The 26,524-nt window shown below is 37.3% G+C and overlaps 1 protein-coding gene and 1 pseudogene across 5 annotated transcripts in view; both read right to left on the bottom strand.

Moving 5' to 3' along the window:
* Positions 1 to 26,524, bottom strand: part of ALMS1 (ALMS1 centrosome and basal body associated protein) — a 220,513-nt gene that overhangs the window by 183,564 nt on the left and 10,425 nt on the right. For all 5 annotated transcript variants that reach the window (XM_023223966.2, XM_026456443.2, XM_026456446.2 and 2 more), the window contains exons 2-3: positions 11,681 to 11,806; positions 673 to 868 (exon numbers count right to left, since the gene is read on the bottom strand). In XM_023223966.2, coding sequence (XP_023079734.2) covers positions 673 to 868; positions 11,681 to 11,806 — 322 coding nt within the window. The remainder of the gene's footprint in view (positions 1 to 672; positions 869 to 11,680; positions 11,807 to 26,524) is intronic.
* LOC111550606 lies at positions 1,327 to 1,638 on the bottom strand (annotated as a pseudogene).

Here is a 26,524-nt window from a genome sequence, read left to right as displayed (position 1 = left end):
TTCTAATATCTTGATTTGGATAGCATTAGTTTATGTTGCAAAGAACTTGCTGAATTAAGTCCTATTCATGCTTCTTTACAAAACTATAAAACCATCATGATTGAATCCCTTAATGATTTTTAAAGTACTTAAAATTTATCTTTTATAAAGAGCTAATAAATCAGTTCTATGAGGAAAGCAGCAAGATCTACCTCAGACAAGCCACTCAACCTCTTTACGTCAACTTTTGGTTTGAAAGCTGAGGATAATAACACATGCCTTAATTGATTCTAAAAATCAAAAAAGGTAAATATGAACATTTGTTTTTTGTTTTTTTGGGGGGGGATCATGGAGTCTCCACCGCTGAGAGAACCAAAGTATAATATATTATTCATCCCAAAAACTCTGCAAATTCAAGACTGAGGAGGTATACACAGTAGACAGTTATCACCTTTCTGCCTTCTGTGAGCAACAGGATGTGACAAAATGAGAGGCAATTGCACACTTCATATAACTAGATCAGCTAGCCAGTAAAAAAAACAAAAACAAACCAAAAAAACAGAAATAAGCTTACTCCTTTGAGTAGGTCTCTACAGAGCTCCTTCACTCAAAAAGGGTAAAGTTAACACTTGCAGTCCCACAAAAACTTACAAATGTGAGGTGTTACTACTAGTTAAAATAAAGAGGCATTACCTAGCAATGGAGAACAGAAGAGATCTCTGTTGGGTTCCTTTACTTGATTTTCTGATTGGGTCAATACACCCTCCTCCAGAGAGGGGAAGTCTGACACTTCAGTATCTTCTCTTCTCACATTAAACCTGGTCTGGGATGTATCCAAGGTTTGGGAAGAGTCCATTTCTTGAGGAAGACAATGCCAAGATTCTGTTTTCTAGAAAAATTTTAAAGGAAAACATGCTAAGTCATTAACTGAGTTACCATACATATTAATATTTAGATTAAAATGTCCACTCATGTATCACATAGCTTCCTATTTAATGACATTCTCATCAAAGTTTAGAAAATGTAAAGTTGTTCTGTTTCTCACAATATTAACCACATTTTAGACTTCTTCCCATTATTACACATCTCTTTAATGCAAAAAAATCTTTCATACTAAGTTTCATTGTATGCCACTACCAGCATATATAAAACAATTACCCTTGTGAAATAGAAATTCATGAAAATTCAGAAAGGTAGATATTAAGAACTGACAAAAGTAGAAGTTTGTATATTATGGCACATGTGTTCCAGGGATAAGCTTTTGTACAGGCTTCAAATGTAGCTCTCTTTTGAATATTCACTGTATCATGCGAAGTGGCTTGGGAAACCTTTGAAAGGTTCATTTTACTACAAAAAGGAACAGACTTTCTGGGGTCTGAAGGAATTGGTACTTGAAGATACTCCAGTCAGCAGAGAGTCATGTTGAGCAATCTGCAGACAGAATTGTTTCAAGTCTGCAGCTGCCTGGGAAACATTTACATGGTTGAGTCCGGCCTTCAGCCACAGCTGTTGAGCCACTTGCTTCATGGCGGCGACGCTAGAAGGGGCCAAACATGGTGCACGCAAGGGCTGGGCCGATTCGTGGGTCCTACTACACATCTCTTGAAGTGTGGAAGAATCACTGGCATTTCCACTATATTTTTTGTTAGTTCTGATCATTAAATCAATGGATTTGGTTCTACATAATATTTTACAACTCGATAATAATAAAATAATAATAAAACTAAAAAAAATATTCCAAACCTAAAGCTGAAGTATTCACTCCAGCTTTAAGTTGGGAATTCACTTGACTGAATTTTTATTAGCTCTACTAGTTTCTAAAGGATCCCTGGCTCTTCTCGGTATATAACATTATTATATCACCCATGAATGTGATACATTTGTCTCCTCCAACTATTTACTCTTAAATTAGTGGCAAGATTCACAGAACTGCTTCTCAGTCTACTTATGGGGAAGGACCAGTTTTTCCTACTTTCAATTCATCACAGACTGACACTTTACTAAAATGTTAACAAAAATTAATGACAAATAAGCTAATTTTTAAAACTAGTAAAAATAACTAGAAAAATGAAATGTAAAAGTCTTAATATAAGCCCAAGATATAAAACATAAGCCCAAATGTTTGATTTCTAGGTCTAAAAAAAGATAAAATTTACTCTATCAAACTACTATAAAAGTTTCTAAACACTTCCTCTCAATTTCTACACTTATCTCTTGACAGACCAGTAACAAGCAAATCATGGACGGGCACCAATCTACAAATCACACTAAATAACAATGCTGTATTAAAGTCGAATTAAATACTAATGGTGACAAGTTTAAAAGGTATTTTCCTTTTGGATTTAATACTAGTTAGTATATTCTATCATGATATGAAAGTATTTTCATTTTCAAATAATTCGATTAGAAATGAACACTAAATTAGCTCAAACTACGTTATAGCATCTTTTTCCCCAATTAAACCTGATAAAGGATGGCAACATTTTTTTTATTTTTTATTTTCAGACAGGTTCTTGCTATGTTGCCCAGGCTGGACTCAAACTCTGGGCTCAAGCACTTGAGCTTCCTACCTCAGCCTCCCAAGTCAATAAATTTCTTTATATTGAACCATGTTCACATTTCTTACACAGTAGTGGTAGAGCAGACGTTTAAATGTTGGCTAGCATATTCTTTAACATTTTCACACATATATGGTCATAACTAAGATTAATCAGTATTTTAGAATGCCCTCATTTTCTTGTTTCATAACATTGTTCAGTATTTTATTTTATATAAGCAACTTCAATTTTCTTTAAAAATTTAAAACATTTATCAGTGAATCTATTAGTTCCAAAAACCTTTTTGATAGCTGGTACTATCATAATTTTCTCAATTTCCTCCTTAGTAATCCTAGCCTACCTCTATAAAATACTGACAGTTTTGTAGAAAGTCTTTATTTCTTTGAGATTTTTTTTTTTCTTAACTGTATTTACTAGGAATATATCTATTTTTTCTCTATTTCTTGAATTTAACAACGGTATTATATTTTATAACTTGTTTTCCCAATTTTTCTTTTTTTGTGTGTGTGAGACAGCGTCTTGCTCTGTCAACCAGGCCAGAATACAGTGGCACAATCTCAGCTCACTGCAACCTCTGCCTCCAAGTTCAAGTGATCCTGTCATCCTCAGTCTCCTGAGTAGCTGGGACTACTGGCAGGCACTCAGTTAATTTTTTACAACTTTTTGTAGAGACAGGAGTCTCACTATGTTGCCCAGGCTGGTCTGGAACTCCCAGACTCAAGCAATTCCCCTGTCTTGGCCTCCCAAAATGCTGGGATTACAAGTTTTTCATTCTTTATCTAAAACTTTGGTTAAATAATTAATTCATTCAATTTGCTTTATTTATTTAAATAAAAAAATGAGAAAGTGGCACTATATTGATAGCAACTTTAGATATATAATGTATTTTCATTATTTTGTAAGTATTCCACTACTGGACTCTTCTTCCTTAATCAACTCAAAGGTTTCTAAGAGAATATTGGAATGTTTTAATTCCCAGGTGGCCCAGAATCCATAAAAAGAAAATGCATTACAATTTACAAATATTTTCACAAACATTTTCTAACAAGACTTTTGTCTTTGAAGAGGCATTTCCAATATTTAAAATTCATTAATAAAATGTTCATATAGTAAGTTTAAGAAAAAAGATACCCACTATCCACTACATAATATCAGTTATACAAATACATGCAAAGAAAAAAATTTAGAGAGAAATATTCTAAAATATTAACACTACACTTATGGGATAGCAGACTTTTGACATTCCAAAATATCTCAATCCCTTCTACACTGAATAATCAGTTCTATAACATCAAATTGCTACTGGAAACATGCTTTTCGCCTTTCTGATACCTGAAAATAAAAGGAATATGAGAATGATTAAATTTTACATTTTTTATTTTGAGGGCACTCCATTCTATAGGGGATAGGTTAGTGAGCCAACAAAAGGTTTTAAAGCAGGAGAATTCCAATCATTTTGTGACTCACTAAAGCAAAAATCACTGGTCCCCTGACTCATCTTCTTAGCCTCTCTAACCATGGTTTGAGCCTGTATCCCATAGTTCACTTCTCCCTAATAGTGACAGATGTATCCATTAGTCTTCCTGCCCATCCTCTGACCTCCACAGATCACTTACTCTCTAATTCCTCTACTGCAATAATTCTTTAACTTTATGGAGACAACTATCCTATCACATTTATACTTGTCTTTATTCCTTTCTTATCTGTATTTCCATCTTTGCCCCTCTGAGAGTTCAGAGTCATCCTTACAATCACTGCTTTGCAAACACCCTTAACTTTCTTGCCTTTTTCTCCCATTATCCTATTTGCTTAGCAAAAGCTAACACTGATGAAACTGTCCCCTTGCGTGAATCCAATCAGCAGCACATTGCTGGAGAAATCACATCCCACACTGACTGGCTTTTCTTTAAATTGATGTCACTAAACCTGAAGGGCACTCAGTATTGCCTGGAAATCCTACAACGTTTTCCTGGTGAGTTGCGATTTCATAACTTCTCTCCTCAGAACTATCGAACGTTCCTAATTTTCAACTGATGACCTTCAATAAGTGTACAGCAGGAGAGAGGAACTCCCTTGTCTTCAACCACAGATCTACAATCCCCATTACCAGATTTCTATCTTATGACTTGAAAAAAAAAAAAAAAGTCGCTCTGCCTCTCAAAGGCCTTCCCATCTCCTTCCAATTTTTTTCAGTGATTTCCTTCCTATGTGATTCTCCCACTTTCCTTCATCCATTTTTCTCTCATTACTGAATCAGTCCTCTCCTATGCAAACATATTCTTATAATTTCCCATTATAAACTGAATTTTTAAAATAATCTGTTCAACCTTTTTTTACTTTCTGCATTATGTATTTTCTTGCTACATTTCAATCATCAAATATTCTTTGTGTTATACCTTTTAAATCAATATAAAAAGGCCAACAAATCTCCAAATATTTTTGACAGATGTGGGGAGGGACAACATATAAGCATTCTGACAAATACAAACAAATTTTGCGGGAGAAGTAAAAGGCTGAGATTCATCTTTGGGATTTATCAGTATACAGATGTATTTAAAGTCCTGGATCTGGATGAGACCACAAACATTCCAACATTTCAAGCAGAGGTTAAAAACTCAATGTGTATAGGAGTATGGGGGTAAGACAAATGGAGTAATCCATCCTGGAATTGGAGAGTAATGGGATTTGTGGCTAACTATGCACTGCTTGTTCAGTTTAAAGTATTCTATTTCAAAAGTGTTAAAACATTGTGCCAAAAAAAAAAAAAAATTTGGTTTCTGCAAACCACATTTGAGTCATACTTGGGTCCACAGCTTACAAATTCTGATTCTAAAGTTTAACAAAGGAAGATAAAGCAGCAAAGGATACTGAGAGAGAACAGCCAGATGAGTAGAAAGAAAACCAGGAGAACCCAAGAAAGGAACTAATTTAAAGAAGTTATGTAATGATTAATAGTAGTGTCAAATGCTATTTATTGTACCTAAGGTGAGGACAGAAAAGTATTCACTGTATTCAGCTACATAAATATTGCTGGTGATACTTGCTTTCAAACGGTTGGGGTCAGAACACAAAGTAGATCAAGTAGAAGAACAGGCAGATCCTAGCCAGTGTAATAAAGAAAAAAAAGAAATGACAAATCTATTTAAAAGGAAAAAACAAAACACAGTTGATACAACTCTGCATAGAAACTCCTAAAGAATATATATTTTTTAAAAAGCTACTAAAACTAGTAAGTGAGATTAGCAAGGCCATAGGACACAAGGTCAATACAAAAAGTCAATTATACTTCTATACACTCATAATGAATAATCAGAAATAGAAATTTCTAAAAATACCAGTAAGTCTAACAAAACATGTAAGATTGGCACACTGAAGACAGCAAAAACATTGATGAAGACATTAAAGAGAAATAATAAACTAAAAGAACTGTCATGTTTATGGATTAGAAAATTCAATATTGTTAAGATGTCAAAATTCTCTTTAAATTGATTTATAGACTCAATGAAATCTTAATAAAAAATTCCAGCAGGCTTTAAAATATGAATTAGGCAAGCTAATTCTAAAATTTACATAGAAATTCCAAGATCTAAAATAATCAATTCTTAAAAAGAGGAACAAAGTGAGAAAACTCACACAACCTGATTTTAAGACAGTATAGTTACTAAGAGTGTAATATTGGCATGAGGATACATATGTAAATCAGTGGAATAGTGTGCAGAAATAGCCCCATAAATATAAGGTCAATTAATTTTTTTACAAAGATGTCAAGAAATCCACTGGAAAAAATATAGCAAATGATGCTGGAATAACAATTACATATTTGTATGTAAGAAAATACAGCTTGAATGCTTCCTTCACACCATATACAAAAACCAACTCAAAATGGATCTTAGACATAAATGTAAAACCTAAAACTATAAAACTTCTGAAAAAGCGGTTCTTAGTTGGGAGAGATTTTGACACACCTCTTCCTTCAACTATGGAACATTTGGCAATGTCAGAAAACATTCTGGATGGTTTACAACTTGGGGGACTATTACTGGTATCTACTGGGAAGAGGCCAGGAATGCTGTTAAACATCTTGAGATACACAGGACAGCCCCCTACAATGAAGAATTATGCAACCCAAAATGTCAATAGTGCCAAGGCTGAGAAACCCTGGTCTAGAAGAAAACATACAAGAAAAATCTCAGTGACATAGGATTAGGTCAAGATTACTCAGATAGTACACAAGACGTACAAACTACAAAAGGAAAAAAAAAAAATCAATGAACAAGTTTTATCAAAATTAAAACTTCCGTCTTTCAAAGACAGGAGAATACAAAAACATGCCACAGGACTGTCTTTGCAAAAGAAATAACTGATAAAGGACTTGCATCTGGAGCTATAAAGAACCCCCAAAGCTCAAAAAATGAAACAAACCAGCCATAAAAAATCAGGAAGAGATTTTAACAGATCTCTCATTGAAGAAGAAACATGGAGGGGGCTAATAAGCACACAAAAAGATGCTAAATATCATTAGTCATTAGAGAAATGCATGTTAAAATCACAGTGAAACACCATAATACACCTTCTAGAGTGTCTAAAATTAAAAAAAAAAAAAAAAAAAAAGAAAGAAAAAACTGATGATACCAACAGCTGCCAAGAATGCAGGGCAACCAGAACTCTCATATACTACCGGGATACAAAATGGTACAGCCACTTTGGAAAAACAGTTTGGTACTTTCTTATAAAGTTAAACATACAGTTACCTTATCACTCAACAAACCCATTCCTAGGGGTTGTTTTTGAGACACAGTCTCATTCTGTCACCCAGAACAGAGTGCACTGGCACCATCTTGACTCACTGCAACCTCTGCCTCCCAGGTTCAAGTGATTCTCCTGCCTCAGCCTCCCGAGTAGCTGGGATTACAGACATGTGCTACCACACCCGGCTAACTTTTATACTTTTAGTAGAGACGGAGTTTCTACTACACCATATTGGCCAGGCTGGTCTCAAATTCCTGACCTCAAGTGATCCATCCACCTCAGCCTCCCAAAGTGCTGGGATTATAGGCGCGAGCCACCGCGTCTGGCCATTCCTAGGTATTTGCCAAGAGAAATAAGGCAATATGTCCACCGAAAAACCCATACACAAACAGAATACTACTCAGTAATAAAAATTAAAGTGGACAAATTATTGATACGTGCAACAACATGGATAAATCTCAAAAGCTAAGCCAAGTGAAAGAAGTCAGATTCAAAAGTCTATACACTATATTATTCTGAAAAGGTAAAACTAAAGAGAAAGAAATTGGATAAGTAGTTGCAGGGACTAGGAATTGCGGAAGTAACTGACTACAAAGGGGCACACAGGAACTTTTTGTGAAGTTCCTTTTTGTGAAGGCAATGTTGTCTATCTCAAATGTGGTGGTGGCTGCATGACAGTATACGTATGTCAAAGCTCACTTGACAAACTGTACACTTAAAACAGTAAATTTTGATATATTTAACTTATAGCCCCAATAAACCTGACTTTTTAAAAATGAGGATAGGATATTTAACGTATAGACAACTCTTAAAAATTTCACTGTAACAGGGAGCAAAATATTGACCGAAGCAGTAGCTGGAAGGGAATAGAGGATGAGACATTTGTAGTAAGGTAGCTGGTGATGACAAGGTCTAGACTGTGATCATGGAATGAGTAACTACGTACAGGTAGGAGAAGACTGGAAGGAGATATAGAAGTAAAGATTGCTGGAGGTTAGATGAAGTATCTGAGAACTTCAGGCACTGAATGGGAAATGTATGTTGAAGTAAAATAAACCAATAAAAGAGAGGAAGACAATGTAGCAAGAGCCAGTTTTCCATGAATAAATAAAGGTAACTCAGATGACAGTAACAAAGATGAACAACAAAAGTACAAGAAGGAGAAAAGAAGGAAGTGCACTAGAAAGCGGCATAATGTTCCAGCTATTCTGAGGAACCCAGGCATAAAGGATGAAATGAAATGTGGTAGGGTCCATCATGGTTTGTATTGTATGAAACAGGAAAAAAAGGAAGACATCAATTTTTGGACTGTGCTCTACCAAAAAGATGCCCTAAGAGAACATTATTTAGAAATACATCTCATTATGTTTCCTAGGGCTGCTATAACAAAGTGACACAAACTAGGTGGCTTAAAACAAGAGAAATCTATTATCTTGCAGTTCTGGAGGCCAGAAGTCTGAAATCAAGGTGTTGGCAGGGTCATGCTCCCTCTGAAGCCCCTAGGGGAAGGTCCTTCCTTGCTACTTCTACCTTCTGGAAGCCCCAGGCATTCCCTGGATGTGACAGCAAAATTCCAATTTCTGCCTCCATCTTCACATGGCCATCTTATCTTTGTATGTTTTTCTCCTCACATGGTGCTTTCCTCTTTCATAAGGACACCAGGCAGATTGGATTAAGAGCAAACACTACTCCAGTGTGATCTTAAATAATTACACCTGCAATCACCAATAAGGTCACATTCTGAGGTACTGGGGATTAGGACTTCAACATATAATTTGGGAGGGCACAATTCAACCCAAAACAACCCTCTTCCATTTAATGGCCCCAGGTACTATGCTTTTTATGCTCAGGGATTGTCTTAACTACTTTCCCTCAGTGACAGTGTATCTCCCTTCCTCTATATCTTGCATCTAACAGGTAACCACTGCAATTTAAAGAAAATTGAAGGTAATAGAAGAAATCTGATACTTAAGTTATTAATCAACCTTAGATATTTAACCATTATTAGTAACACTACATTTTTCCTCCAATAACTCTATATGAGCTTTTTTCCAATCTGCTCGTGACTGTTCCATTTCTTCAAAGTTTATAACTATGTTCTAGAAAAGTGCTTCTCAAAGTGTAGTCCAAAAATCCCTGAGGGTCACTGATACCCTTTCAGGGACTGAATGACAGCCTCCTTTCCCTAACTCCTTTTTCATCTATGTAAGGCCAGACTGTCTTCATATACTTCAACCAAAATAATACATCCCAACAAACGAAATGCAGAGCAGACTGAGAATCCAGCTATGATAGGTAATTTATGTATCAAATTGACTGGGTCATGGAATGTCCAGATACATGGTTAAACATGATTTTGGATATGTCTGTGAGGGGTGTGTCTGGTTTTTTATGTTTTTTGTTTTGTTTTGTTTTGTTTTGTTTTTTGAGACAGAGTCTCGCTCTGTCACCCAGGCTGGAGTGCAGTGGCACAATCTCAGCTCACTGCAACCTCCACCTCCTGGGTTCAAGCGATTCTCTTGCCTCAGCCTCCCAAGTAGCTGAGATTACAGGTGTGCACCACCACGCCCGGCTAATTTTTGTATTTTTAGTAAAGACAGGGGTTCACTATGTTGGCCAGGCTGGTCTTGAACACCCGACCTCAGGTGATCCACCCACCTCAGCCTCCCAAAGTGCTGGGAATACAGGCATTAGCCACTGTTCCTGGCCTGTGAAGTGTGTATGAATGAGATTAACATTTTTTGTTTGTTTTTGTTTTTTTTTTTTGAGACGGAGTCTCACTCTGTCGCCCAGGCTGGAGTGCAGTGGCCGGATCTTGGCTCACTGCAAGTTCCGCCTCCCGGGTTTACACCATTCTCCTGCCTCAGCCTCCCGTGTAGCTGGGACTACAGGCCCCCGCCACCTCGCCCAGCTAGTTTTTTTGTATTTTTTAGTAGAGACGGGGTTTCACCGTGTTAGCCAGGATGGTCTCAATCTCCTGACCTCGTGATCCGCCCGTCGCAGCCTCCCAAAGTGCTGGGATTACAGGCTTGAGCCACCGCGCCCGGCCTGAGATTAACATTTGAACCTGGAAACTAAGTAAAGCAAGTTACCCTCTCCAATGTGGGAAGGCCTGATCCAGTACCTTGAAGGCCTAAATAGAACAAAAGGCTGAGCAAGAGAGAATGTGCTCTCTCTGCCTGATGGTCTTCCAGCTGGAGGGTATTCTACCTTCAGATTCAGATCAAAACTTACACCACTGGCTTTCCTGGTTCTCAAGCCTTTAGACTTGAATTGGAACTATACCATCAGCCCTCCTGGGGCTCCAGCTTGCAGATCTTGGGACTTCTCAGTCTTCATGATCACATAAGCCAATTCCTTATAATAAATATCAATAAAGAAATATATATAGACAGATGTAAATAGATAGACAGATGTATCTATCTCCATCCTATTGGTTCTGTTTCTCTGGAGAACCCTGAATAATACACTAACTGAGTTCTAGTAAGCCAGAATTTAAACAATGCTATTCTTCCAACTAATTTTTTTGTTTTGGAAAATAGTCATTTTTTACTTTAAAATATACTATTTCTGGTAATATGTAATAGGTTTGTTCTTTCAAAATAAATTTTAAAATAAATATTTTTAAATGTTTTAATTTCTTGTATGCTAAATATCTATATAGATAATCCACACAAACAAAAGCTCTTAAGAATACTTGTGAACAATATAAAGAGTCCTGAGGCCAGGCACAGTGGCTCATGCCTGTAATCTCAATAGCTTTAGGAGGCCGAGGCGAGAGGATCGCTTAAGGCCAGGAATGCGAGACCAGCCCAGTAAACATAGAGAGACCCCATCTCTATAAAAAAAATTTTAAAATAAAAATAAAAATACAAGTCCTGAGATCTGCCTTCAAAAAAAGTGAACTGCTCTTCTACATATACATAAAGTTTACAACAATCTATTAGAAAAATAGAATATTTGGCCGAGAGTGGTAGCTCACTTCTGTAATCCTAGCATTTTGGGAGGCCAAGGTGAAGGATCATTTGAGGCCAAGAGCTCAAGACCAGCCTAGGCAACAAAGCGAGACTCCATCTATAAAAATTAAAAAAAAAAAAATTAGGTGGGTTTGATGGTATATGTCTGTAGTCCCAGCCACTCAAGAGGCTGAGGCAGGAGGATCACTTGATCCCAGAAGTTGGAAGGTGCAGTAAGTTATGATCATGCCATCGCACTCCAGCCTGGGTGACAGAGTGAGACCCTGTCTTTAAAAAAAAAAAAAAAAGACAGAAAAGAAAACAAAACAGAATATTAATGAATATTAATTTATTTATTTCCATTCTTCATAGCTAAATCAGAATTTCTTGTGCTGCTTATCAAAAAAATTAAAAGTTAGCCAGTTACAGAAGACATACCTGATCATCCCCAGAACCCTGCTGAGCTGTTGTTTCCAAACAGACCACATTAGTATCAGGAATTTGTGTTCTACTATTGCCTTGATATAATATCTGTTGCCATACATGACAGGTCAATGGAACAATCTGAAAATCAAAAGCAGACTTAAATAGAGTAATAACACAATCACTATGATTATACAACAAAAATAAACTAATATTTAGACCATATTTCCCAGTTCATAAAGCCCTTTCACATACATGACATTTTGATTTCACAACCATTATACAAGCTATTATCCTTACTTAAAAATAAGGAAACAGGGACTTAAGGTTACTCAGTTAGGACACAATATACTTTTGCATAAACCACAGCAGTTTCTTAACCTCCTTTGCCCACAGAGGTAAAAGAAGCAAACAGAAACAAGCAAGTTGTCTATTTTTAAATCTTACAGGTTGAGACAGTTAAAACTCAACCCCAATAATAGGGATTGAAATCAACTCCTAGCACAGGAAGTGGGAACAAAAGTCACGATCATTTTGTGAAGTAAGGGGTTGGAGCAGCACTCTCCTACTAGTGAAAGAAGGCAATAAAAGTTGTGACCATAGCCCAAGGCTGAAGGAACACAAATGGACAGATTACAGGCAATAAAACAAAAATGACCTGGTCAAGCCACCCACTGGTTCAGGGATTGGTTCTTGAGATTTTTCCCAATATCCCTGAAGAATAAGAACCCAGAGTTTCCAATGTAAGATTTCCTTCTAAAGAAGTAGCCATAAGGGACAAAGCAGAAACAACCACAAAAAGAGCACAGGTAGAGAAGAATGCACACAAAGAGAAAACAAAATAACCCTCTTACTAAAAATTAGATTACAAACTATACTTCCAAAGGACTTTAAAATAGTATCTCAGATCCTCCAAGAGATAAAGAAAGATACAAGGTGCGCAGTGGCTCACACTTGTAATCCCAGCACTTTGGGAGACCAAGGCAGGAGGATCACCTGAGGTCAGGAGTTCCAGACCAGCCTGGCCAACACAGCAAAACCCCATCTCTACTAAAAATACAAAAATTAGCCGGGCGTGATGGCATGCACCTGTAAAAGGGAAAATTAAAACATTCACAGATAAACAAAAGCTGAGAGAGTTCATTACCACTAGACCTTACCTGGAAGAAATGCTAATGGCAGTCCTTCAAGTTGAAATTAAAGGATGCTAGATAGTAACTTTAATCCATAGGAAAATATGAAGTTCTCTGATAAAAGTAAATATATGGGCAAATATAAAAACATATTATTTTAATTCTGGTGAGTAACTCCACCTTAATGTTTTTATAGGATTTAAAAGACAAAACATAAAAATTAACTAAAAATCTACATGCTATGATTTGAGTATCTGTCCCCTCTAAAACTCATGTTAAAACTTAATACACAACATGGCAGTATTGAGGGGTAGAACCTCTCAGAGGTGATTGGGTCATGAGGGATCTGGGCTCTCATGAATGAATTAATCATGAGGGCAGATCTGAATGGCTTAATGACTTGATGGATTAATGGATTAATGGCTTATCATGAGAGTGGACTGGTAGCTTTATAAGAAGAGAAAGACAGACCTGAGCTAGCATGGCCAACCCCCTCACCATGTGCCCTGCACCACCTCAGGATTCTGCAGAGTCCCCACCAGTAAGAAGGCCCTCATCAGGCCCTCACCCTTGACCTTGGATTTCTCAGCATCCATAACTTTTTAAAATAAACTACTCAGTTTCAAGTATTGTTATAAGCAAGAGAAAACAAACTAAGTAAGTATGTTAATGATTAAACAATATATAAACATGTTACTTGTGACACCAGTAAAATGTTGTTAACAGGGTACTAATACTTTGGCCGGGTACAGGCTCATGCCTGTAATCCAGCACTTTGGGAGGCAAGGCGAGTAGATCACTTGAGGTCAGGAGTTTGAGACCAGCCTGGCCAACAATGGCGAAACCCCATCTCTGCTAAAAATGTAAACATTAGTCAGGCATGGTGGCCTGACTACTTGGAAGACTACAAGTCCCAGCTACTTGGAAGACTAAGGCAGGAGAATCACTTGAACCTGGGAGGTGGAGGTTGGGGGGCAAAGCTACAAAGGACTAGAGTTTATATATGTGATTGAAGTGAAGTTGTTACTAGTTTAAACAGGTTGTTATCCTCCTAAGTTTTATGATATTCTCATGGTAACTACAAAGAAAATAGCTATAGAATATACACAAAAGGAAATAAGAGAATCAAAACATATCCCTACCAAAAAAATTGACTAAACACAAAGAAAGGTAGAAGGGAAGGAAATGAAAAACAAGCTATGAAAGGACAAAGAAATTACCAAAAAAAACCCCACAAAAACCCATAGGATTAAAAACAGGACCCAACTATATGCTGCCCTTTAAAAGATACTTTGGAACTACTAAGGACACACACAGCCTCTAAGTAAAAAGATTCAAAAAGATATTCCATGCAAACGGTAACCAAAAGAGAGCAGTAGTAGCTACACTAATATCAGACAAAATAAATTTTTAAAGAAAACTGATACTATAGACAAAGAAGAACATTATGGGGTCATTGCACAAATAAGATATAATAATTATATATGTATCAAACAGTGGAGCTCCTAAATACTTAAAGCACACATTGATAAAAATTGAAGGGAGCTCTCCAAAAACAGTGACAGATTTCAATAATCAACTTTCCATGATGGATAGAACAATGAGATCAATAAGGAAAGAAAAGACCTGAACAGCACTACAGACCAATTGGACCTAACATACATATACAGAACATTCCACCCAACGACAGCACAATATACATTCTTCTCAAGTGCACATGAAATATTCCCCAGGATACGCCACATGTTAGGCCACAAAGTATAAGGTATCTTTTCTGATCACAACAGAATGAAACTAGAAAGTAGCTGCAGGAAAAAAAGTGGAAAATCAAGAAATTTGTAGAAATTAAACAACAAACTCTTCAAAAGACAATGGGTCAAGGAAGAAGTAACAAAGGAAATAAGAAAATACATTACGACAAAAATGAAAGCACAAAATACCAAAGCTTATGGAATGTAGCAAAAGTAGGACTAAGAAGGTAATCTACAGTCGTAAATGCCTATATTTAAAAAAAAAAAAAAAATCATGTCAACAATCTAACATTACACCTTGAAGAACTAGAAAAAGAAACTAAACCCAAAGTGATTAGAAGGAAAAAAATAAAAAAGATTAGAGCAGAGATAAAGAGAATAGAAAAACAGTAGGAAAAAATCAAGAAAACCAATAGTTATTTGAAAATATCAACAAAACTGACAAACCTTTAGCTAGACTGACTAAGAAAAAGAAATGCCTCAAATAACTAAAATCAGAAATGAAAGAGGGGACGACATGACAACCAATGCCATAGAAATAAAAAGGATTATAGGAGAATACTATGAACAACTGTACTCCAACTAATTGGACAGCCTAGAAGAAACAGACCAATTCCTAGAAACACAGCCTACCAAGACTGAGTAACATGAAAAAATAAGAAAATCTCAACAGACCAGTAACAAGGAAATTGAATCAATAATCCAAAACCAGTGGCTCACACCTGTAATCCCAGTACTTTGGGAGGCCAAGGCAGGAGAAACAATTGAGGTCAGGAGTTAGAAACCAGCCTAGGCAACATGGTGAGCTCCCCTCTCTGCTAAAGATACAAAGAAAATAGCTGGACATGGTGGTGCTTGCCTGTGGTACCATCTACTTAGGAGACTGAGGTGGGAGGATTGCTTGAGCCTGGAGGGCAGAGGTTGCAGTGAGCTAAGATTGCAACACTGCACTCCAGCCTGGGTGACAAAGTAAGACCCTGTCTCCAAAAAAAAAAAAAAAAAAGCCCAAGACAAGAAAGCTAGCTTCACTGGAGAATTCTACCACACATTTAAAGAAGAATTAACACCAATCCTCCTGAAACAATCCCAAAAAATTGCAGAGGAGGGAACACTTCCAAATCATTCTATGAGGCCAGCATTACCCTGATACCAAAGTCAGACAAAGACATTAGAAGACTATAAACCAACATCCCTGATGAATATTGATGTAAAAATCCTCAACAAAACATTACCAATAAGAATTCAGCATACATTAAAAGGATTACACAATTCCAAGTAGAATTCTTGGAATACAAGGATGGTTCAACATACAAAAATTGATCAATGTAATACATCACATTAACGGAAGGACAAAACCACATGATCATTTCAAATGAAACAGAAATAGTACTTCACAAAATTCAACACCCTTTCATTATTTTTTAAAAAAAAAGTCAACAGACTACAAACAGAAGAAAACTACCTCAACATAATAAAAGCTATATGTCCCACAGCTCATATCATACTCAATGGTGAAAAACTGAAAACTTTTCCTCTAAGATCAGAAACAAGACAAAGATGCTTGCTCTCACCCTTCTACTCAACACAGTATTGGAAATCCTACTAAAGCAATTAGGCAAGAAAAAGAAATATAAATTGAAAGGAAAAAAGTCCTATATACTGAAAACCCCCTACAAGACTCCAAAATCGACACTGTTAGAATAAACAGGCCAGGCACAGTGGCTCACGCCTGTAATCCCAGCACTTTGGGAGGCCAAAGTGGGTGGATCACTTGAGGTCAGGAGTTTGAGACCACCCTGACCAACAATGGTGAAACCCCATCTCTGCTAAAATACAAACATTAGCCGGGTGTGGCAGCGCACCTGTAATCCTAGCTACTTGGGAAGCTGAGGCAGGAGAATCACTTGAACCCAGGAGGTGGAGGTTGCAGTGAGCAGGGATCGAGCCACTGCACTCCAGCCTGGGCAACAGAGTGAGACTCTGTCTCAAAAAAAAAAAAGAATAAACCCAGTAAAGTCGCAGGATACAAAATCAATATATGAAAATTAGTTGCACTTCTGTACACAAATAACTACTTATATGAAAAAGAAATCAAGAAAACCATCCTACTTAGGATAGCACCAAAAAACAAAACAAAAAGACTCAGAAATAAATGTAACCAAGAAGGCAAAAGATCTATCCACTGAAAACTGCAAAACTAATGAAAGAAATTAAGGACACAAATAAACAGAGATATTCCATGTTCATGGACTGAAATAATTAATAATGTTAAAATGTATGTACTAGCCAAAGCAATACAAAGTCAATGCAATCCTTATGAAAATTCCAATGCATTTTTCACAAAAATAGAAAAAAAATCTAAAATTCATATAGAACCACAAAAGACTCTAAAGAGCCAAAGTAATTCTGTAAGACAAAAACAAAGTTGGAGGAAGCACACTTCCTGGTTTCAAATTATATTACAAAGTTATAGTAACCCAAACAGTATGGTACTGGAATAAAAAACAGACACGTAAACCAGTGGAACAGAATAGAGAAAAATAAACCCAAGCATATATGATTCGCTAATTTCTGACAAGGGCACCAAGAAGACACAATAGGGAATAGAAAGTCTCTTCAAATAATGGTGCTGAGAAAATTAAATTTCCACATTCTAAAGAATGAAATTGGACCTTTACCTTACACCATCAGCAAAAATCAACTCAAAGTTGATTAAAGAACTCAACATGAAGACTTAAAACCATAAAACTCCCAGAAGAAAATATATGGGAAAAGCTCCTTGACATTTGTCTTAGCAATGTTTTTTTTGGATATCACAACAAAAGCTCAGGCTACAAAAGCAAAAATAGGTAAATGGAACTAAATAAAGCTAAAGAGTTTCAAACCTAAGTAAACAACAAAATGAAAAGACAGTCTACTACAGATGAGGAGAAAATATCTGCAAACCATATAACATCTGATAAGGAGTCAATTTCCACAATATATAAAGAACTCGTGCAACTCAGTAGAAGAAAAACGAATAACCTAATTTTAGAATGGGCAAAGGACCTGAATAAACATTTCTCCAAAACAGAAAAAAAAGAAAAGAAAAATGGCCAACCAGCATAGGAAAAGATGCTCAACATTACTATCATCAGGGAAATGCAAATTAAAACCATAATGAAATATCATCTCACACTTGTTAGAATGGCTATTATTTAAAAAACAAAAAGATTCAAGAGATAAGTGTTGGCAAGGGTGTGGAAAAAAGAGAACCCTTGTACACTGTTGGTGGCAATGTAAACCAGTGCAGCAATTGCGGAAAACAGTGTAAAGTTTTCTAAAGTAATTAAAAATAGAATTACCATTGGACGCGCTGGCTCACGCCTTTAATCTCAACACTCTGGGAGGCCAACATGGGCGAATCACTTGAGGTCAGGAGTTTGAGACCAGCTTGAAAAACACAAAAATCAACCAGGCAGGGTAGTGCACAACCGTAACCCCAGCTACTCAGGAGGCTGAGACACAAGAATCACTTGAATTCGGGAGGCGGAGGTTGCAGTGAGTTGAGAACGCACCACTGCACTCCAGCCTGAGCAACAGAGCGAGATTCTGTCTTAAAATAAAAAAAAGAAAGAAAGAAAAGTACTACTGTATGACCTAGCAATTCCATTTCTGGGAAAAACCTAAAGAAAATGAAACCACCACCTCATACAGATACCTGCACTCCCGTGTTCATTGCGCATTATCACAACAGCTATGAACACAACTAAAGTATCCTTTGATGAATACACTATGAGATACACACACATACACTCACACTCACACACATACACACACACACACATACACACGGGGAAGGGAAATGGGAAGGGGAGGAATATTATTCAACCTTAAAAAGGAAGGTGAGGCCGGGCGCGGTGGCTCAAGCCTGTAATCCCAGCACTTTGGGAGGCCGAGACGGGCGGATCACGAGGTCAGGAGATCAAGACCATCCTGGCTATCACGGTGAAACCCCGTCTCTACTAAAAATACAAAAAACTAGCCGGGCGAGGTGGCGGGCGCCTGTAGTCCCAGCTACTTGGGAGGCTGAGGCAGGAGAATGGCGTGAACCCGGGAGGCGGAGCTTGCAGTGAGCTGAGATCCGGCCACTGCACTCCAGCCTGGGCGACAGAGCAAGACTCCGTCTCAACAACAACAACAACAAAAAAAAAAAAAAAAAAAAAAAGGAAGGTGATCCTGCCATTTGTCACATGAATAAACCTGGAAGATAGAAAAATACTGCATGATCTCACTTATATATGAAATCTATTTTTTAAAGTCAAGTACAAAGAAGTAGAAGTGAGGAACAGGGGAGGAAATGGGGAGATGTAGGTCAGAGGATTCAAAGTTGCAGGTATGATGGACGAGCAAGTTTAGCAATTCAATGTAAAATATAAGCACTATAGTTAATAATATTGTATTATATTTAGGATTCTTGCTAAAAGGAATTTAGATGCTCTTGCAACCAAAAAAAGGCAGTAACTATGTGAGATAATGAATATGTTAATTTGCTTGACTATGGCAACCATTTCACTAGGTATATGCATATCAAAACATCATGATGTATAAATATATACAATAAAGGAAAAAATAAACTAGAAATCAATAACAGAAAAATAGTTGGAAAATCCCAACATACTTAAGAGATTAAACAACGTATTTCTAACAGCATGTGAGTCAAAGAAGAACTCTAAAAAGAAATTTTAAAATATTTTAACTAAATAAAAGTAAGAATACAACTTATCAAAATTCATGATGCAGCAAAAGCAGTGCTAACTGGGAAATTTATAACACTGAATGTATACATCAGGGAAAAAATCTGAAATCGATTATCAAAGCTTCCAACTTAGGAAACTAGAAGAAGAAGAATAAATCATATCTAAAGTGAGGAGAAGAAAATAAATAAAAAGTAGAGCAGAAATCAATGAAATTGAGAACAGGAAATAAAGAGAGAAAATCAGTGAAAGCTTAAATGCTGGTTCTTTTGAAAAGATCAATAGCCAGGCTATTAAAACAAGATAAAGGATGCAAATTATAAACATCAAAAATGAGGCCAGGCATGGTGGCTCACTCCTGTAATCCCAGCACTCTGGGAGGCCAGGGTGGGCAGATCACTTGAAGCCAGGAGTTCGAGACCAGCCTGGACAATGTGGCGAAACCCTAAATCTACTAAAAATGCAAAAATTAGCTGGTCATGGTGGCACACACCTGTAATCCCAGCTACTGAGGTGGATGAGGCACAAGAATCACTTGAACCCAGGAAGCAGAGGTTGCAGTGAGGGAGACTGCACCACTGCACTCCAGCCTGGGTGACACAGCAAGTCTGTCTCAAAAAAAAGAAAAAAGAAAGAAAGAGAGGACATCACAACAGATCCCATGGACATTAAAAGGATAATAAAGGAACACTATAAACAACTCTATGCCCACAAATTTGATAGTCAAGATAAAATAAATGATTTCTTAAAAGAGACAATCTGGGCCAGGCGCAGTGGCTCACGCCTGTAATCCCAGCACTTTGGGAGGCCGAGACGGGCGGATCACGAGGTCAGGAGATCGAGACCATCCTGGCTAACATGGTGAAACCTCGTCTCTACTAAAAATACAAAAAATTAGCCGGGTGCGGTGGCGGGCGCCTGTAGTCCCAGCTACACGGGAGGCTGAGGCAGGAGAATGGCGTGGACCCGGGAGGCAGAGCTTGCAGTGAACCGAGATTGTGCCACTGCACTCCAGTCTGGGCGACAGAGTGAGACTGTCTCAATAAAAAAAAATAAAAAAATAAAAAGAAAAGAGACAATCTATCAAATCTGACACAAAAAATAGACAAAATGAATAGGCCTATATCTATTAAAAACACTGAATCATGAATTAATAGCCTTCTAAAACAGAAAGCAGCAGACCCAGACAGGTTCACTGGTAATGTTACCAAAACCTGAAGGAGGAAATTGTACCAGTTCTCTAAAATCTCTCAGAAGACAGAATCAGAGAGAATACTTCTTAATCATTCTATGAGGTCTGTATTACCCTACTGCCAATACTAGACAAACACATTACAAAAAAAGAAAGCTACAGACCATGATCTCTCACAAATATCAACGTAAAAATTCTCAGCAAAATATTAGCAAATCACATTTAACAATGTACAAAAGTATTGTACATCATGACTAAGTGGATTTATCCCATGTATGCAAACTTGATTTAACATTCAAAAATCAGTTAAGGCTGGGCACAGTGGCTCCCACCTGTAATTCCAGCACTTTGAGAGGCCAAGGTGAGCAGATCACTTGAGCTCAGGAGTTCGAGACCAGCCTGGGCAATAAAGGGAGACCCCCGTCTCTAAAAAAAATACAAAAATTAGCCTGGTGTGGTGGCACATGCCTGTGGTCCCAGTTACTCAGGAGGCTGAAGTAGAAGGATGGCTTGAGCCTTGGAGGCAGAGGTTGCAATGAACCAAGATCGCACCACTGCACTTTAGCCTGGGTGACAAAGCCAGACCCTGTCTCAAAAAAAAAAAAAAAAATCAATTAATATAATCCATCACATTGACAAGCTTCAGAAGAAAAACCACATGATCATATAACAGATGCAGAAAAAACATTTGACAACCTCTTCACAATAAAAATTCTCATTAAAGTAGGAATAGAGGAGAATATTCTCAACTTGATATAGAGTATCTATAAAATATCCTACAACTAATATCATACCTAATGACACTTGAAGCTTTCCCTCTAAGATCAAGAACAAGGCAAAGATTCCCTCTCTGATATGGTTTGGATATGTGTCCCTTCCAAATCTCATATTGAAATGTAATCCCCAGTGTTGGAAGTGGGGTGTGGTACAAGGAGACTGGATCATGGGGGTAGATCCTTCGTGATTAGTTTAACACCATTCCCTTGGTGGTAAGTGAGCTCTCACACTAAGTTCACAGAAGACTTGGTTATTTAAAAGAGTGGCACCTCCTCCCTTGCTCCCTGGCTTCTGCTCTCGCCATGTGAGACGCCTGCCCCCACTTCACCTTCCACCATGATTATAAGCTCACCAGAAGCAGATGCTGGCACCAAGCTTCTCATACTCTGCAGAACCATGAGTCAATTAAACCTCTTTTCATTGTAACTTACCCAGCCTCAGGTATTTCTTTATAGCAACACAACGATGACCTAATACACCCTCTCACCACTGTCCAACAGTGTATTGGAGGTCACAGCTAATGCAATAAGACAAGAAAAGGAAATAAAAGGTACACCATTTGGGAAGGAGGAAATAAAACTCTCTGTTTGCAGATGACATGACTGTCAGTCTATATAGAAAATTCAGGCCAGGCACAGTGGCTCACGCCTGTAATCTCAGCAGTTCGGGAGGCTGATGAGGGCGGATCGCAAGGTCAGGAGTTTGAGACCAGACTGGCCAACATAGTGAAACCCCATCTCTGCTAAAAATACAAAAAAAAAATTACCCGGGCGTGGTGGCAGGCACCTGTAATCCCAGCTACTCAGGAGGCTGAGGCAGGAGAATCACTTGAACCTGGGAGGTGGAGGTTGCAGTAAGCCGAGATTGCATCACTGCACTCCAGCCCGGTGACAGTGCGAGACTCAATCTCAAAAAAAAAAAGAAAATCCAAAAGAACTGACAAAACTTTCCTGGAACTAATAAGTAAAACTAGCAAAATTGCAGAATATAGGTTAATATATAAAAGTCAATCACTTCCTATATACCAGCAATGACGAGGAATTTGAAGTTAAAAGTACAATACCATTTACATCAACAACCCAAGAAATGAAATATTTAGATATAAATCTAACTTAATACATGTAAGATCTATATGAGGAAAACTATACAACTTGATGAATGAAATCAACTAAATAAATGAGAAGGTATTTTAACTTCATGAAATACTCAATATTGTTAAAATGTCAGTTCTTCCCAACTTGATCTATTAAAGATCAATGCAATCCCAATCCAAATCCCAGCAATATTTAATACACATCAATGAATTCAATCTAAAGTTTATATGGAGAGGCAAAAGACTCCAAATTGGAGGACTGACACTACCCAACTTCAAGACATACCATAAAGCTACAGTAATAAAGACAGCGTGTGTCAACGAAATAGAGACACACTGATCAATAAAACAGAATTGAAAGCCCAGAAACAGACCCATATAAATGTATTCAATTGATTTTTTGATTAAAAAAAAAAACAAAAGGCAATACAATGGAGAAAGTCTTCTCAATAAATGGTGCTGGAACAACTGGACATTTACATGCAAAACAATGAATCCAGACACAGACTTGACATCCTTCACACAAAAAAATTAACTCAATTCAAAGTGCAAAAGTATAAAAAGACCTAAATGCAAAGTGCAAAAGTATAAAACTCCTAGAAGATAACCTAGGAGAAAATCTAGATGTCCTTGATTTAGGTGATGGCTTTTTGGATATAATACTAAAGGCATATAATCTATGAAAGAAATAATTGATAAGCTGGACTTAATTAAAAACTTATTCTGCTTTGTGAAAAACACAGTCAAAAGAATAAAAAGACAAGCTATAGACACCTGTCTGATTCAGGATGTTAACAGTGAGGGAGGCTATGGGGAGGGGCAGGGCAAAGATGAGAACTCTCTGTATTGCCCAGTCAATGTGGCTGTGAACCTAAAACTGCTCTAAAAGATAAAGTCTGTTTAAAAGCAAAACCGCACGCCTGTAATCCCAGCATTCTGGGAGGCCAAAGCAGGTGGATCACCTGAGGTCAGGAGTTCGAGACCAGCCTAACATGGTAAAACCCCATCTCTACTAAATACAAGAAAAAAAAAATTAGCTGAGCGTGGTGGCACATGCCTGTATTCCCAGCTACTTAGGAGGCTGAGGCAGGAGAATCACTTGAATTCGTGAGGCAGAGGTTGCAGTGAGCCAAGATAATGCCACTGCACTCCAGCCTGGGCAACAAGAGTGAAATACCATCTTAAAAAAAAAAAAAAACAGAGGTCTGGTGAAGCATATAAAGAGCTTTGAAGTAATCATTCCCATCCCCATCTCTCTCTCTCTCTCTGTCTCTCACACACACACACACACACACACAAAAGCTGAACAAACTAAAAAATCAAAACTCTTCTTATATCCATCAGAGAACTGAGATGAAGGACAAACTATTGTTTCAAAAGTTGAAGAGACACATACACAGAGAATCACAACTTATCAGAGCAGAAATGCAAGAACAGAAACCATTGTGGGAACTAACTAGTACTAGGGAAGAAAAAACTAGTATAATTGACAAATTGCTGGAGGTGCAATGCAGACAACTTTGAGAATCAAACGCTGCAGGGAAATCAGTCTTACGAAGGGCCTCCATAATTCTGTAAGTTTTATCTCCACAACCCCTAGCATGTTACCACAGTTAAGATGACAGAAAAATACCCACTCTCCAGTTAGGGGGAGGGAGTTGGGAGATAGCCATTTTGAATATTCCCAGAGTAGTTTGTTCTTCTTAGAAAACTTGCCCTCAAACTATTTTACCAGAGCCTAACCAACTAGAGTTTTACAGACTAACTGACCTTAGGAAAAGGAAATACCCAGCTTCAGCCCACTGTAACTTTTGAGGAAGGGGAAGGGAAATAACCAACTCAAGCCCACTGGATCCTTCAACATGGGAGCAGAGAAATAGCCAACTCTAGGCCCTTCTAGCCTTCCTCTCTCACCTGTGAGTGGGGGATGAGAAACACTAATGAAAGTCAGCCCAGAGGAAAGACTGAGACCTAATCATAGGAGTACAGAACACTTCCCCTCACCCCAAAACTTTATCACTGTATCAGTAGGGCTCCTGATAGTAACAGAGGAATGTAACTGAAAGAACACCATATCCCAGCTCTTACCTAAGAAGAAATCCTTAGGGAAACCCAAAGCCAATGGGAGATACAAAATCAAGGTCACCAGGGGAAATTTTAATCTCTGAAACCTATAGTATGGCAAACAGTAAATACAATACAACCACTAATGAGATAAATAAAGACCTATTTACCTCAGTTCCTTTCACATCCAAGTACATCATGTTTGGTTTTCAACCAAAAATTACAAGGCATACTAAAAGACAAAAACACAGTTTGGAAGAGACTGAGCAAGCATTACAACCAGACTCAGATATGGCAGATGCTGGAATTTAAGTTTGGGAAGATTAAAACGTTCTGGAGATGGACTGTAGTGATGGTTACACAACAATGTGAATGTACTTAATGCCACTTAAAAAATGGTTAAATGGTCAATTTTATGTTATATGTATTTTACCACAGTAAAAAAGAAAAAAAAAATCAAGGGGGAAGAAACAAGTAAGCTATTAAACCATGAAAAGACATGGAGGAATTTTAAATGCACATTGCTAAGTGGCAGAAGTCATTCTGAAAAGGCTACATACTGTAAGGTTCTAATTAGATGACATTGCAAAGACAAAACTACAAAAACAGCAAAAATATCAGTGGTTGCCAGGATTTCAAAAATAAGGAAGGAACGATGAACAGGTGAAATTCAGGAGATTTTTAGGACAGTGAAATCATTCCATATGACACCACATGTTCCACCATAACAGTGGAAACATGTCATTATTCATTTGTCAAAACCCAAAGAATGTACAAAACGGAGTAAACCATAATACAAACTATGAATTTTGATAATAATGTATTGGCCAGGTGCAGTGGCTCAAGCCTGTAATTCTAGAACTTTGGGAGGCCAAGGCAGGCAAACCACTTGAGGTCAGAAGTTCAAGACCAGCCTGACCAACATGGTGAAACCCCATCTCTACTAAAAATTCAAAAAAATTAGCTGGGCATGGTGTCACATGCCTGTAATCTCAGCTACTTGGGAGGCTGCGGCAGGAGAACTGTGTGAACTCGGGAGGCTGAGGTTGCAGTAAGCCAAGACTGTGCTACACTGTATGTTGTCAAAATTTTGTTGATATTTCAAGAGACAGAGCGAGACTCCATCTCAAAGTAAATAAATAAATAATAATGATATGTATTAATACTAGCTCATCAATTATAACAACTATACCACACTACTGCAACACAGAAAGGAGGGAAGGAGGAAGTGGTGAATAAGAATTCTGTACTTTCTGCTCAATTTTTCTGTAAACATATAGCTACTTCCTAAAAAGATCTATTTTTTTCCTAAAGAACAGAACATCTAGACAAAACACTAACAAGGAAATATAAGATGTGAACAACACTATAAACAACTAGACCTAGTAAGAGTCATAGAACATTCCATCTGAGAGCAGCTTAATATGCCTTCTTTTTGAGTACAAATGGAACATTCCCCAAGATAGACCATTTGTTAGGCCATAAAACCTCAAAAATTTTAATAATTAAAATCATAAGGTATATTCTCAAATCAAAATGAAATGAATTTAAAATCAACAACAGAGGAAATCAGAGAAACTCACAAATATGCGGAAAGTAAGCAACAGACTCCTAAACAACAAATAGGTCAAAAAAAAAATCACGAAAAAGAATTTTAAGTATTTTAAGATGACAAAAACACCACATACCAAAACTTATGAGTTGCAACTAAACTGGTACTCAGAGGGAAATTTATAGTTATAAACATGTATATTACAAATAGAATAAAGATAAATATTCTAGTCTTCCATCTTAAACTAGAAAAGAGAAAACTAAACCTGAGCAAAGCAGAAGCGTTCAAATGGAAATAAACAGAGAATAATGAAAAGCAATCAAACCAAAAGATAGTCTCTGGAAATATCAACAAAATTTTAAAACCTTTAACTAGACTCACCAAGGAAAAAAGAGACTCAAACTACCAAAATAAAAAATAAAAAAGGGGACTTCACTGCCAACTTTACAGAAATACAAAGCATTATAAGAGAATACTATTTTTAAACTGTATGTCAACAAATTTGATAACTTAGAGGAGATGGACAAACGCCCAGAAAAATCACAAATTACTGAAACTGAC

This window comes from Piliocolobus tephrosceles, chromosome 15, assembly GCF_002776525.5.
Source record: "Piliocolobus tephrosceles isolate RC106 chromosome 15, ASM277652v3, whole genome shotgun sequence".
Lineage (NCBI taxonomy): Eukaryota > Metazoa > Chordata > Mammalia > Primates > Cercopithecidae > Piliocolobus > Piliocolobus tephrosceles.
The sequence above is the reverse complement of the archived record's forward strand: the minus strand, read 5'-3'. Positions and strand labels throughout refer to the sequence as shown.